General features: G+C 35.4%; 1 protein-coding gene across 1 annotated transcript in view; it reads left to right on the forward strand.

Annotated features, from left to right (window-relative positions):
* The window catches only part of FAM98B (family with sequence similarity 98 member B), a 33,425-nt gene that overhangs the window by 11,917 nt on the left and 7,806 nt on the right, over positions 1 to 13,702 (forward strand). The window contains exons 4-6 of the mRNA XM_065872490.1: positions 3,200 to 3,378; positions 6,483 to 6,563; positions 7,168 to 7,284. Of these exons, the coding sequence (XP_065728562.1) occupies positions 3,200 to 3,378; positions 6,483 to 6,563; positions 7,168 to 7,284 (377 nt within the window). The remainder of the gene's footprint in view (positions 1 to 3,199; positions 3,379 to 6,482; positions 6,564 to 7,167; positions 7,285 to 13,702) is intronic.

Consider the following 13,702-nt stretch of genomic DNA (forward strand, 5'->3'; position numbering starts at 1 on the left):
AACGTGTGTAAAATGAAAAGGGCCACATTCCTTACTATGTGGAGAGCTTTTATAGAGATAAAAACTCACTGGACTACTGAGCCTGCGTGTCTGGAGCCTGTGCTCCGCAACAAGAGAGGCCACGACAGTGAGAGGCCTGTGCACCGCGATGAAGAGTGGCCCCCGCTTGCCACACTAGAGAAAGCCCTTGCACAGAAACGGAGACCCAACACAGCCAAAAAAATAAAAATAAATATAAATAAAAAAACTCACTGGAAAAATATGTAAAGTACATAAGGCATGAAAAGGCATTCTACAGAAAAAAGTTTTAAAAAAATTGCTTCTAAACATGAAACGATGCACAGTTATACCCCAGAGTTAAAGAGTTACAAAAAAAAAAAAAAAGGATACCAAGTTTGGGGGGAGTAAGCCTTCTCATATACTACAGGCGTTGGAGTGTGGTGGGAGGGTAATTGGTACAATCTTTTGGAAAGGCAGATTTTCAATAACACAATTAAAATTCATCTGTCTTTTGACTTGGCAGTTCAATGACTAGGAGTTCATACTAACTGTACAAATATATATGAAAAGAATGTTCATTATGGCATTGTTTGTAGTAGTTAAATAGAAATGGTACATCTTTGCAGTGATACCATTCTATAGCCATTAGAATGAGAGTAGATAAAATGTGTAAATATGGAATGATCTCTAAGATATATTGGTAAATAAAAAATATACAGAACATGTATCGTATGCTCTTGTTTCTATAAAAGAAATAAAAGTGCATAGGTGGTAGAGACATATACTAAATATATACGTACACACACACACATGCGCGTGCCTAAAAATATGCCCAAGAAACTAACACTGGTGATTGCCTCTGGGGAGGGGGAATCTGAGGATCTGGGGAGGGGGAATCTGAGGATCTGTGGTGGGAAGAAGACTTTTCACTGTATTATTTCCCATCTGTGAGGATTAGCATTTTAAATACTAGACTGAACTCTTGTTTGTACTGTTATATACAGCATGTTTCCATAGAACAAAGACAGACTTCAGCCATGATTCTGCACAAAATATAAATATATTTTTGAAGAACTGGTGATCTGCTTAATGAAGTTAAAAAATCAGAGGGACCTTGGCATAGTCCTCATGTGCAAAGTTTGCTACATGTTGGTCTCAACTTTTTGTGGGTTCTTTAGACTATCGTGTATAGATTACATGAAAAAAATCTTAAATTAGTGGCTCTCGATCCTGCCTGCCCGTGAGAGTCACCTTGGGTCTAAAACCACACAGGTTCCCAGATCCTACTTCAGACCTACTGGTTCAGAATCTCTGAGGGTGGGACCCTGGTACTTGTACTTTTAAACAATTTCTCAGATATTTTTTCTGCTCAGCTGAAGTCGAAACTGTTGTATTAAATTGTGTGTGTATAACTTTAAATAAACAAAAACAAACCCTAATATCTTAACTGTACTGTTGTAAAAGTTAATTTTAAAAAAGACTGTAATGATAATTTTTTGCTTTCCAAAATGATATTTTTTAGGTTTTTTTAAATTGAAATAGAGTTCACATAAAATATTGTTAGTTTCAGGTGTACCACATAGTGATTTGACATCTGCATACATTATGAAATGGTCACCATGGTAAATCTAGTAACCATCTGTCCCCATACGAGGTTATTACAGTATTATTGACCGTATTTTATATTGTGTGTTACACCCCCATGGCTGATTCCTTTTCTTTCTGGAGGTTTGTACCTCTTAAGCCCCTTCACCTATTCTACCCCACCCCCACACCCCTTCTCTCTGGCAACTACCTATTTGTTCTCTGTGTATATGAGTCTGTTTCCATTTTGTGTTGTTTTGTTTTTTCCATCTAAGATTTTTGAATGATTTTTAAAAATATGGTTGTTGAAAGGATGAAATAAAATGTGACAGTGAAAGGACTTGTGAACAGCCTGGGGTGGTCTGTCTTAAAGGCAGTTTTTCAAATTGCTCAATCTGCTTAATAGATCAGTTAAAGCTATACATTCTCCCCTGGCTTGAGCTGTGCATATCAGAGAGAGAATATTTTATCAGTCTTACACATTCTTAAGCATTTTAAAATTGTTGAAGTACAGGTGGGTCTCTCCTACTAGGCTTTAAACTCTTTGCAAGTAGGCACTATTTAAAAAAAAAATTTCCTTCTGCCCTCTTTATTATTATTTGTTTTTGTGATAAGAATACTTAATGTAAGATTTACTGTCTTAGCAAATTTTTAAGTGTACAATATAGTATTGTTAACTATAGGCACTATGCTGTAAAGTAGATCTCTAGGACTTATTCATCTTATATAACCAGTATGTATCAAACTTTGCTTATGAGGACTATGCCAAGGTCCTTCTGATTTTTTAATGTATTTATTTTTTTTGGCTGCATTGGGTCTTAGTTACTGCGCGTGGGCTTTCTCTAGTTGTGGCGAGTGGGGACTCCTCTTCGTTGTGTTGCACGGGCTTCTCATTGCGGTGGGTTCTCTTGTTGTGGAGGAGAGACTCTAGGCGCATGGGCTTCGGTAGTTGTGGCTCGTGGGCTCTAGAGTGCAGGCTCAGTAGTTGTGGCGCACGGGCTTAGTTGCTCCGCGGCATGTGGGATCTTCCCAGACCAGGGATTGAACCTGTGTCCCCTGCATTGGCAGGCAGATTCTTAACCACTGCGCCGCCAGGGAAGTCCTGGTCCCTCTGATTATAAAACTTCAATAAAACAGATCACCAGTTCTTCAGAAATTTATATTTAACGAATATAAAATTTATATTTAACTAAACTCCTTGTTTCCTCCTTCCCCGGCCTGGCAATCACCATTCTACTTTCTACTTTAGGAGTTTGACTGTTTTAGATTCCTCATAAAAGTGACATCATTAGTATTTGTCTTTCTGCGTCTGGCTTATTTCTCTTTGCACAGAGTCCTCCAGGTTCATCCATGTTGTCACAAATGGCTGGATTTTCTTCTTTTTTAAAGCTGGATAATTGTATACATATACCACATTTTCTTTGTCCATTCATCTGTTGAAGGACACCTAGCTTGTTTCCAAATCTAGGCTGTTATGAACAGTACAGTAGTGAATATGGTAGTGAATATCTCTTTGAGATCCTGATTTTCCCTTTGCATGTATACCCAGAAGTGGGATCTTTAAAGCATTCTTGTGCATTTTAACATTATTTGTTTTTCCCTTTTCTTATTATAGTATTTTTAAGTACAGAGCTTCAAGCTTTACAGATATTACAGAACAAGAAACGTAAAAATTCTCAATTAGATAAAAATAGTGAAATTTATCAGGAAGTTCAAGCTATCTGCGATACCCTTGGTATTCCCAAGTCAACAGCTTCTGACATTCCACTTATGCTGAACCAAGTGGAATCAAAGGTATTGTATTTGTTTTATTTTTCATTTCCCCCAAATTCAGTTAAATGCTGATATGTAAATATTGAATTAAAAATGAAAATACAGTTGACCCTTGAACAATGTGGGACTTAGGGGTGCTGACCCTCTGCAGAGTCGGTAATTAACATACAACTTCACTGTTGTCCCTCTGTATCTGCAGTTCGCATTTGCAAATTCAACCACCTGTGGATCAGATAGTACTGTAATTTTATTTAGTGAAAAAAATTCACATATAAGTGGACCAGCACAGTTCAAACCCATGTTGTTCAAGGGTCAACTGTATTTCCTTTAAGTACAAGATATACATTCCATTTAAAGAAACATTTATCTTCATGTAAACTAAATTTTGGATTTAGAGTTGATATGCATGTGACCTAATTTGACTATAAGTAATATTCAGGAATCAGATCTTAATGAGTGAGTGCTAGGCTTTGTGAAGGTTTGCCCTGATAGAAATCCTTTTGCAAATATAAGGGTCCCTTTTCTAAACAAGGTTGTATTACGGTATAATGAAAGAAGTATAGTTATCCTATGAAGTCAAAGGCAAACTAAATTTCTTTTTAATGGATGTTGTTAATAGAATTGCAGTGTGGTTGTCTTTGGCAGTGAGCAAAGAAATGCACAGTTCCTGGTGGATAAGTGTTTAGTACATGTTTGTTGTATAGTGAATAAATGAATGAGTACCCTGATGGAGTAGTTAAAAACAACTAAAACCTGTGTACTTCTAGCTTTTTTTTTTTTTTTCCAGTTATTAAACTATCCTTGTTCCCAGTCAAGCCATCAATTAGAGAGAATGATACTCTCACAGACCAAATTCTGGCTTAATTCTTAGATTTTGTAGGAGTCCTCTAGGGGAATAATACAAGATTCATTTTTAAGGAAAAGAAAATTCTCACCCTCAAGAATAGGTACTAAAACTCTGTTTTTAGACATGCTGTTTTAAACTAAATTCTTGAATAAAGTACTCTTTGCATTGATAATTTATGAACTGAAAAATAAAAAGGTTTGTCTAACTGAATGTCAGAGAATTTTAGTATCATTAAGATGAAAACACAGTATAAAAACTTTTTTTTTTCCCCCTAGAACTTGTAAACCAAAGAATAAGCCTATGAATCCCAGCTCAGAAACACTGGTGTAGAGTTAATAAATTGTTCTTCAGAATTTGTTTCTCTGGATTAAGAATGGTCTGGGGTTGGCTAAAATATCTGGGGCTATTTCAAATTGAGACAAATTTCTAGACTCTTCCTAATCTCCCAGTGCTTACACATATTGATCCCAGAGAGGTTTTTTCCTTTAATGAGTTTCAGTTAGAATTTAAAAATACCCCCAAACCTCTTTTCCCTGCTTAAAGCAGGCTGTAATGTCTGTGTTCAAGTGCTGGCAGGCTAATTATAAGGTAGTAGTTACTATGGCCATCATGGCTAAATATTTACCTATAATGACTTACTTCTCCATTCAGTTCCTATCAAAAGCAAAAATTTCCGTATTTTCTTCTATGTACGATGTGTCCAGAAGACACTTCGTCACCATCGGGGAGGAAATTTATCATTATCTTTTAGCTCGAAGCTGTTCAAATGTAAATCTAAAGTAATTATAGTAATATTAACAGCACACATACAGCATTTACTGTGCTAAATGTTTATATGTAATAACTCATTGCATTCTTACATCACCTATAATGAAGTAGTAATATTATTATTTACAGCAGCCATTTGAGAAAATTGAGGTACTGAAAGATTTAATAAATTAGACAAGCAAGTTTCTAAGTAGTAGTAGTGGTAGACTGGAGTTTCAAACCCAGGTGGTCAACCTCAGAGTCTGCTCTTAACTCCCTCTTTATCACAAGTAATTCTCAAAGTTATTAAAACTGTTATCTAACGTTGAAATACAGGGAATGTGATTATATGTGAGAAACTTAAGCATGCATTCAGAATCCTTCTTGAGTAAGGGGTTATGACTAAAACTTTTAGTAGTATATGAAATATCAAAATCGAAGGTATTTGCAGTAGTGAGGAATCTACAGAAATGGTATGTTTTAAGAAAATAATAATTCTTTTCAATGTGTAAGAGTAGTGTCAGTAATCACTGTTGTAGTGGTAGATTTACTGTGATGTAAAGCTTAAGCTTTGGGACCCCCTAATTTGCACAAATTCTTTCTAAGCTCATTTTTCAAAAATAGCTTTCTCAAGATATAATTTAAGTGCTATAAAATTTGCCCATTTAAAGTGTACAATTCAATGAATTTTAGTATATTTACAGAGTACAACATCATCAAAATCTAATTTTAGAACATTTCCATCATTCTCAGAAGAAACCATGTGCGCATTTACAGTCACTCCCCATTACCACCACCAGTTTCCAAGCTAATTTTGTGTTCATAATTTTTAATTCTTTCTAAAAGAGGTCCCCCAACATTAAATAAGGTTCATACTCCTCAAAATGTGAACTCTTCCTGATTATTTTCTCTAGTTACTTTATAACTAAGCAACTGTAAATACTTCATGACCTCTGATATTGCTGAAGCAAAAGCGAATGTCTAAATCTTGTTCACCAAAATAAAAATGTTTCAAGTAATTCAAATCAGTGGCTTTGCAAAAGTAATGAAATGTGTATGTGGCGACTAATTGAGAGGGCTTGCTCTCCTGTGTTGTCTTGCTGAACAATGGAATGTGTACAGAATATTTAATGGAGTAAAACCAACATACTCAGCAAAGGTTTTAGTATCCCTTTTGAGAATTTGTCAGCATGTAAGAGCGTGCCATCTTAAGAAGAAACTGAATTTATTTCACATATAAATTATAGATTCTCATAATAAAACCTTTTAGTAGCTACTTCTTTAGTTGTCCATGTACATTATTTCTTACTCTGGAAAAGGTGTGTTATAGCTTGAATTAATGTAACTAATGCTTCTTTGAGAAAGATACTCTGCATTGTAGTGATATTCTTTCCTATTATGTGAAGGTATATTTTAACTATTTCTCTTTAACATTTTATTAATTCTCTAGCATTCAAAGCGTTTTAAGCAAGAATAAGATCGTTTTAAATTAGGGATATACATTTTCACAATCTTTTATGTTTAATTTTAGGTGAAAGATATTCTCTCACAAGTCCAGAAAAATCACGTGGGAAAACCACTGCTGAAAATTGATTTAAATCTGGAACAGGCGGTAAGTCACCCCCCGCCCACCTTTTTATTAGCTTTATGTAATTAAAGTAGTGAATATGACTTAATTTTATAGATGGACATCTAGATTTTACAGTGTGTAGCATGCATTTTTTATATTAGAGAATTAAAATGGAATGGTATTCTAGAACAGTAGGTCCTAACATTTCTTCACTCAGATTATTAATTAAAAAAAAAAAAAACCTGGCCAAAAGTATTTATAGTGCCTAATATGTTAGCATAGTTGTAATTTGGAAAGTGTAGTAGCTCAACGCCAACAAGATGGGAAGTTGTTGGTATTTTCTTTCCTTATTGGTTCAGACTACTTTGCAAGTAGACGTTTTACTTAAATTAACATGTTTGATTGAAGATCAGGTAAACTGTACCAATTGTAGAGTTTAATTTGTATGTTTAGTATCTTCCGAATATTTTATATTTTCTATCAAATATCTTTATTTAAATAATTTACTCTAAAGTCTCATGGGATCAGAAAATGACCATCAAGTACCACCTTTTGAATTAATAGGAAGTATTGACCACAATTCTGAAATTTCTTTTCTGTGCATAATGAGTCTAAAGGTTATGATTTTTGTTTCCAAATTCTTTAGGAACAACTGGAAAGAATCAACGATGCCCTTTCCTGTGAATATGAGTGCCGTCGGCGGATGTTGATGAAACGATTAGATGTAACAGTGCAGTCCTTTGGATGGTCTGATAGAGCAAAGGTAAGGCTGTTTTTCCATTTGTGTCCTGTAGGTGGTACTCTGTGACAGCTCTTCAGGCTCTCTTGTCTGTTAGGTAACGATGCCACATTTGTACTTTATCACTCTGTCTGAAGCTCCTGCCCAGGCCAACTGCTGGTCTTAAATAATGATCCTGGTCTTGTATAAGTCCCTGTTTGCAAATATCTTAATTTCTCCCCATATCTTTCACATTTATTTAAAACTCGTAGATGTTGTGATTTATGCAAGGATATACATAAAAGAAGGCATATGTGATAGTGAGATAGATATAGTGAGCAACTGGTCAAGAAAGAAGGATTTACTGCTAAACACCCTACAGTACACAGGATAGCCCTTCACAACAAGATCTGTCTGGTCCAAAAGATCAAAAGTAGCGGTTGACAAAATCTGTTTCTGATGATATGAGATCAGATTTTTCTTTATATGTAATATATTGTTATTTTCATTCAACAAATAGTTGAATGCCTACTCTACTTCATGTACACATTAAAGGACATTTATTAAAACATATATTTGAACAGCAAGTGCAGTGTGGCACACTGTACACAAAAGGAGGTGACTCTTCTGTAAGCATCATGCCTGTCTGCTTATCGTGCTTACTGTCGCTTTGTTTATTTAACTAATGTGAGGTTCATTATTCTTTTTCAGCTTTGCAATCTGGTTAAAGTAACACATCACTCCTCAATGTTATCCTGTCTAAATCTTCTCTGATAAATAGCACCTGTCTGCAGAAAGCACCTGCTCAGAAGCAGTGTTAGACTCCCTGTTACTGTTAAGCTTGTGAGAGGTCACCCAGGCTGAGAGGAAAGAAATTAACAGACAAGCTGCTACTGTGTTCTGAAATGATGGGACTGAGGCCATGTATTCTCTGGTTTCTCTCCTCATGGTCTTTGCAGTCTTTCTAGTATAGTATGTCTCTCTTCCTATTCCACAGAGGGATTAAAACCCTTTTTTCCCATTTGATATATGTCTAAATCCTTTTATTGAGCTGTCGAAAAAGTAAAATACTGATTTTTTCTTCAGAAAAAAAAAAAGAAAGAAAGAAGGATTTAGGAATGAATCAGGTAGCACTGATGCTGAACAAACCTTAAAGGTGGCTTAAGGCTGTGGAGTGTGTTCCAGTTGAAGAGGGGGTTGGAGGGTGGGGGCATTCCCAAATATGGATCTCTTCAGGTAGTTTTCTAGAGAGCTGTCACCCATCATTCCCATTTTATGCCTGTAATCTGTACCCAGTCGGCGTCTGGGATCCTCCACTCCAGACTGTAAGCTGGGACAATTATAGGAAAATATTTGCTTCCCCTGTTTGAGGGATCATTGTGTCCTGTGCTCCTTGATGTCCAGTGTCTGAAAATCACTGGTTCACGTGGGTTGTCCAGTTTTATAGTTGTTTCAGGTAGGAGGGTAAATCTGTGCCTGTTACTCTCAGATATTATTATTACATTCTTTGGATTAACTGGGTAGTTGTCCTGCCCCCATATTATATCAACTGGGGTCATTTATGCAGCTTCATTCAACTGATACCTGGGCTGGGTTGGGCTGGAACATCCAAGACGGTTGCCTCACATGTCTAGGTTTTGCTAACTGTTTCTTGGGGTGCTTCACTTGTCATCTTGGCCCTTAGGTGGTCTCTCTCTCCATGTGGTGCCCGACATTGGTTTCCTATGGCTGCTGTAATAAATCACCACAAACTTCATGGCTTAAATAATACACATTGATTTTCTTACAGATCTAGAGATCAGAAGTCCTAAAATGAAGGTATTGGCAGGGTTGCATTCCTCCCGGACACTTCAGGGGAGAATCTGTTTCCTTGCATTTACTAGCTTCCAGATACCACCTGTGTACCTCGAGTCATGACCTCATCCTCCGTCTTCAAAATCAATAGTGTAGGATCTTCCATTCTTTCTCCTTCTGCTTCCATTGTCACACGCCTTCTGCTGTCTCTTATCAGGAGCCTTGTGAATACACTGGGCTTACCCAGATAATCCATCTCAAGATTCCTAACTTAACTCACATCCGTATCTTCAAGGTGACATATTCACAGGTTTCAGGAATTAGGATGTGGAGATCTCGGGGGAGCCATTCTGTTTACCAGGTGTCTTCTAATTGGAGTTTATTTTTTTCCTGCATTGTATTTCGTTATCATATGCGGCTGCTGCTTTTTTCTTTTCTTTTTCTCTTTTTTAAATATACTTAAAAAAATCAAGTATTCTAATGAGTCCTCTTTTCTATACTTCCCCTCCTAAAAGCTTGTATCCTTCTACTGCAGTTTGGGCTGTTTGCATGCCTATCCTTGGCTACTCCACTATTTCCTGGATTCCATGGCCTTCTCTTTCATTGTTTATTCCCTCAATCTGCCATAGTAAATCCACAAATAACTTCCTAACAAAGGGTGCATAGGAGTGATTTTTCTGAACCCTTGAATTCTGCAAATGTTTATTCTCCTGCCACATTTGATTGATAGTTTAGGTAAATATAAAGTTCTAGGTGGAAAACATTTTTCTCTAAGAATATTGAAGGCAAAAAAAAAAAAAAAGAACATTGAAGGCATTGCTTCATTGTTTTCTAGCATATAGGGCTGCTGTTGAGAAACCCAGTGCCATTGCCTGTCCTTTTGAATGACCTTTTATTTTTCACTGGGAGCTTTTGGACCCTTTTCTTTTTTTTTTTTTTTGAGAATTACATTTTATTTGACAGACTTGCTGAGGACTTAAGCCTGGAAGACAGCCTCTCAGATGACTCTGAGGGACTGCCCTGAAGAGGTAAGGGAGGAACCAGGATATATAGGAGTTTTTGCAAGGAACCAGGTAGTAGGAACATCAAAAGATCATTGTTTAAAAAAAAAAAAAAAAGAAAAAAAGATCATTGTTAATTAAAGAAAAACAGGGACTTCCCTGGTGGTTGGGCTCTCTTCTTTATCCTTGGAGTTCTGAAATTTCACAGCATATGTCAGTCTGGGTCTTCCTGAATTCATTGTGCTAAACATTAGGTGGGCATTTCAATCTGTAGACTCTTAGCTTTTATATTTCTCTTTATTAATTTCTTCCCTTTTGTTTTCTCTTTCCGAAACTTGTTATTCACATATTAGACCCCCTGGATAGATCCACTTGAGTTGCTTTTTTTTTTTTTTTCTCATTTTCTGTCTCTTCCTTTTTGATTGACTTTCTTGGAAATGTCCTCAATTTTATTTTGTGCTTGGCACTAAATTTTTGTTTCAGCCATCATTTTTTCATTTCCAGGAATTCTTTTTGCTTCTTGTGTTTTCCTTTTTCATGTTTTTTTTTTCTTGTTTTATGAATGTGCTATCTTCTTCAATGGGGATGAAAAATTTTTTTTAAAAAAGTTTTGTTTTGTTTTTTTCCCCTTTATTTCTGTCTCTTCCAGGGCAATTTTTGGTTTGTTTTTCTTGGTCTCTCTCTCGTGGTGGCTTTCTTCAAATCTTGATGGTCCTTTGTTGTCCATATTTAAGAGAAGACACTGAAAAACTGATTGGGAACTGTAGTCGTTGATCAGGATTGTTGATGTCAGACTTCGGAGCTGCATCCTGTGCTGTGGAAATTCCTGATGCTCGTTTGGAGAATTCTTTTCTCTGTAGCTGCTCAGTGTTTCAAGAAGGGAAGCCTCATTTTTTTTTTCTATACATTATTCTCCTTTGGCCAGAGGAGGAGGAGGAGTGGCAACATGGCACCAGGGGTTGGAAGAATAGACTATTTCACAAATAGACAGTTAACCCCTATTTTTGGCTCCCAGTTTCATTTTCTGAGATGTTGGTTCCCTTCTTACCTGTATCCCCTTTTTCCATTCTGTTTATTGTAGTATATGTGTATTTTTTGAAAAAAATAATTTAGTGTGTTTGAGAAAATACCTTTAGGAAATATCTTGATATCTTCTCATCTTGGTCTTTTTTCATCATGTTTTAGGACAAGGAGGTTGTGTTTTTCCCTTAGTCCGGAAGATTTTTTAAATATCTTTTTTCTCAGAGTATAGGTCAAATTTTGGCCTTTCATGCCATCCTTTTCAATTGATTATATGAGTATATACATTTATACCCTGAGTTTTCTTTTCTTGTTAAATTTAATATATCTTTATCTTATTCTCCCTATTTCATATGTCTGATGTTGAATGACTCATCAAATATTGTTCTACAGCATTTAAAATCTTTTGCATACAGATATACTCTATTGATTGACATTGAGTTTTCCTTTAATTTTGTCTCCTTTGACCCTGTAATGAAATTTTTGGCAGCTAAATTTTTGTTCATGTCCATGATATATTCCTAAAAGTGGAATTCCTTGATCAAAGAATATGCATTATAATGCTTTTGATGCACACTCTAGAGTTGCCCTTCAAAAAGATTATACATGTTTATTAGTATGGTTAATCTGGTTTTTCTGTTACTTTGCTGGTATTGAAATAGGACTGAGTATACTTTTATAGTTTGCTTTTTTTTTTTTTTTTTTTTTACTGAATATATTGTGATCATTGTCCCATATCTCTAAAAGTTCTATATCGGTGTCCTTTTAAAATTAATTTTTAATTTATTTCTTATTTTTTGAGTTATAATTCACCATCTTAAAGTGTACAGTTCAGTGGTTTTTAGTATATTCACTGTATTCTGTGCCATTATCTAATTCCACAACGTTTCCCTCACCGCCAAAAGAAACATGCACCTATTAGTGGTCATTTGCTGTACCTTCAACTTCCTTTTCTGACACTCACTACTATAACCTACTTTCTGTCTCTTTGGATTTGCCTGTTCTGGATATTTCATATATATAAGGAGTCATATAATATGTGGCTTTTTATGTCTGGCTTCTTAGCATAATGCTTTCAAGGTTCATCCATGTAACTGCACAATCAGCCCTCCATGTCTGCAGATGTGAAACCCATGGATTCCTAGGGATTCCTAAATGGAAATTTACTGTGTGAAAGGTTATGACTCTTAATGCTCTTGATTCACATCACCAAATTGTTTTTTACAAAGTTTGTATGAATTTAAGCTCCTACAAGTAGGGTAAATGAAATTTTGCCTTCACTTTAGCTTCTTTAATATTTAGAATATTATCAATTTTATGGCTAACTTGATGGTTAAAAAAGACTAAATTGTTTTAATTTGTATATTTTTTATTAGTGGTACAGTTGAATTTTTTCATAAGCTTATTAGTCATTTGAATTTCCTCTTTTTTGAAATTTCTATTTGTGTCTTTTCTTTTCCCCTTAAGGTCTTCCTGTTTTCCTTCTGATTGAGCTTTTTATATATTAAGGAAGTTAGCTAGTTGCTTTATTTGTTGAGAATATTTTCCCCAGTGGTCTTTTGTTTTATGTCTTTTGATGTGCAGAAATTTTAGTCTATAATATGGTTAAGTTTTTCAGTTTAAAATAAAACTTTAAACAGTGAACTCTTTTTAAAAATTTATAATTAATTTTTTTATTGGAGTGTAGTTGATTTACAGTGTGGTGTGTGTTTTTGCTGTACAGCAAAGTGAGTCAGTTATACATATACCTATATCCACTCTTTTTTAGATTCTATTCCCATATAGGTCATTACAGAGTATTGAATAGAGTTCCCTGTGCTATAAGGTAGGTTCTTATTAGTTATCTATTTTATATATAGTAGTGTGTATATGTCAGTCCGAATCTCCCAATTTATCCCTCCCCCCTCCCTTTCCCCCTTGGTAACCACAAGTTTCTTTTCTACATCTGTGACTCGATTTCTGTTTTGTAAATAGGTTCTTTTGTACGATTTTTTTGGATTCCACATATAAGTGATATCATATGATACTTGTCTTTCTCTGTCTTACTTACTATGATAAACTCTAGGTCCATCCATGTTGCTGCAGATGGCATTATTTCATTCTTTTTTATGGCTGAGTAATATTTAATTGTATATATGTACCACATCTTCGTTATCCATTCCTCTTTTGATGGACATTTAGGTTGCTTCCATGTCCTGGCTATTGTAAATAGTGCTGCAGTGAACATTGGGGTGCATGTACCCTTTCTAATTATGGTTTTCTCCAGATATATGCCTATGAGTGGGATTGCTAGATCATATGGTAGCTCTACTTTTAGTTTTTTAAGGAATCTCCATACTGTTCTCCATAGTGGCTGTACCAATTTACATTCCCACCAACAGTGTAGGAGGGTTCCCTTTTCTCCACTCCCTCTCCAACATTTATTGTTTGTAAATTTTTTGATGATGGCCATTCTAACAAGTGTGAGGTGATACCTCATTGTAGTTTTGATTTGCATTTCTCTAATAATTAGTGATATTGAGCATCTTTTCATGTGCTTTTTTTTTTTTTTGCATACAAATTCTTGACCTTATATATTCATTTTGTCATTTTTTTCCCCTGCCTGTAATGGGTTTCTTAACACAAAGTCAGTCCATGCCCAGGATTTC

The sequence above is a fragment of the Phocoena phocoena genome, chromosome 2, assembly GCF_963924675.1.
Source record: "Phocoena phocoena chromosome 2, mPhoPho1.1, whole genome shotgun sequence".
Taxonomy (NCBI): Eukaryota; Metazoa; Chordata; class Mammalia; order Artiodactyla; family Phocoenidae; genus Phocoena; species Phocoena phocoena.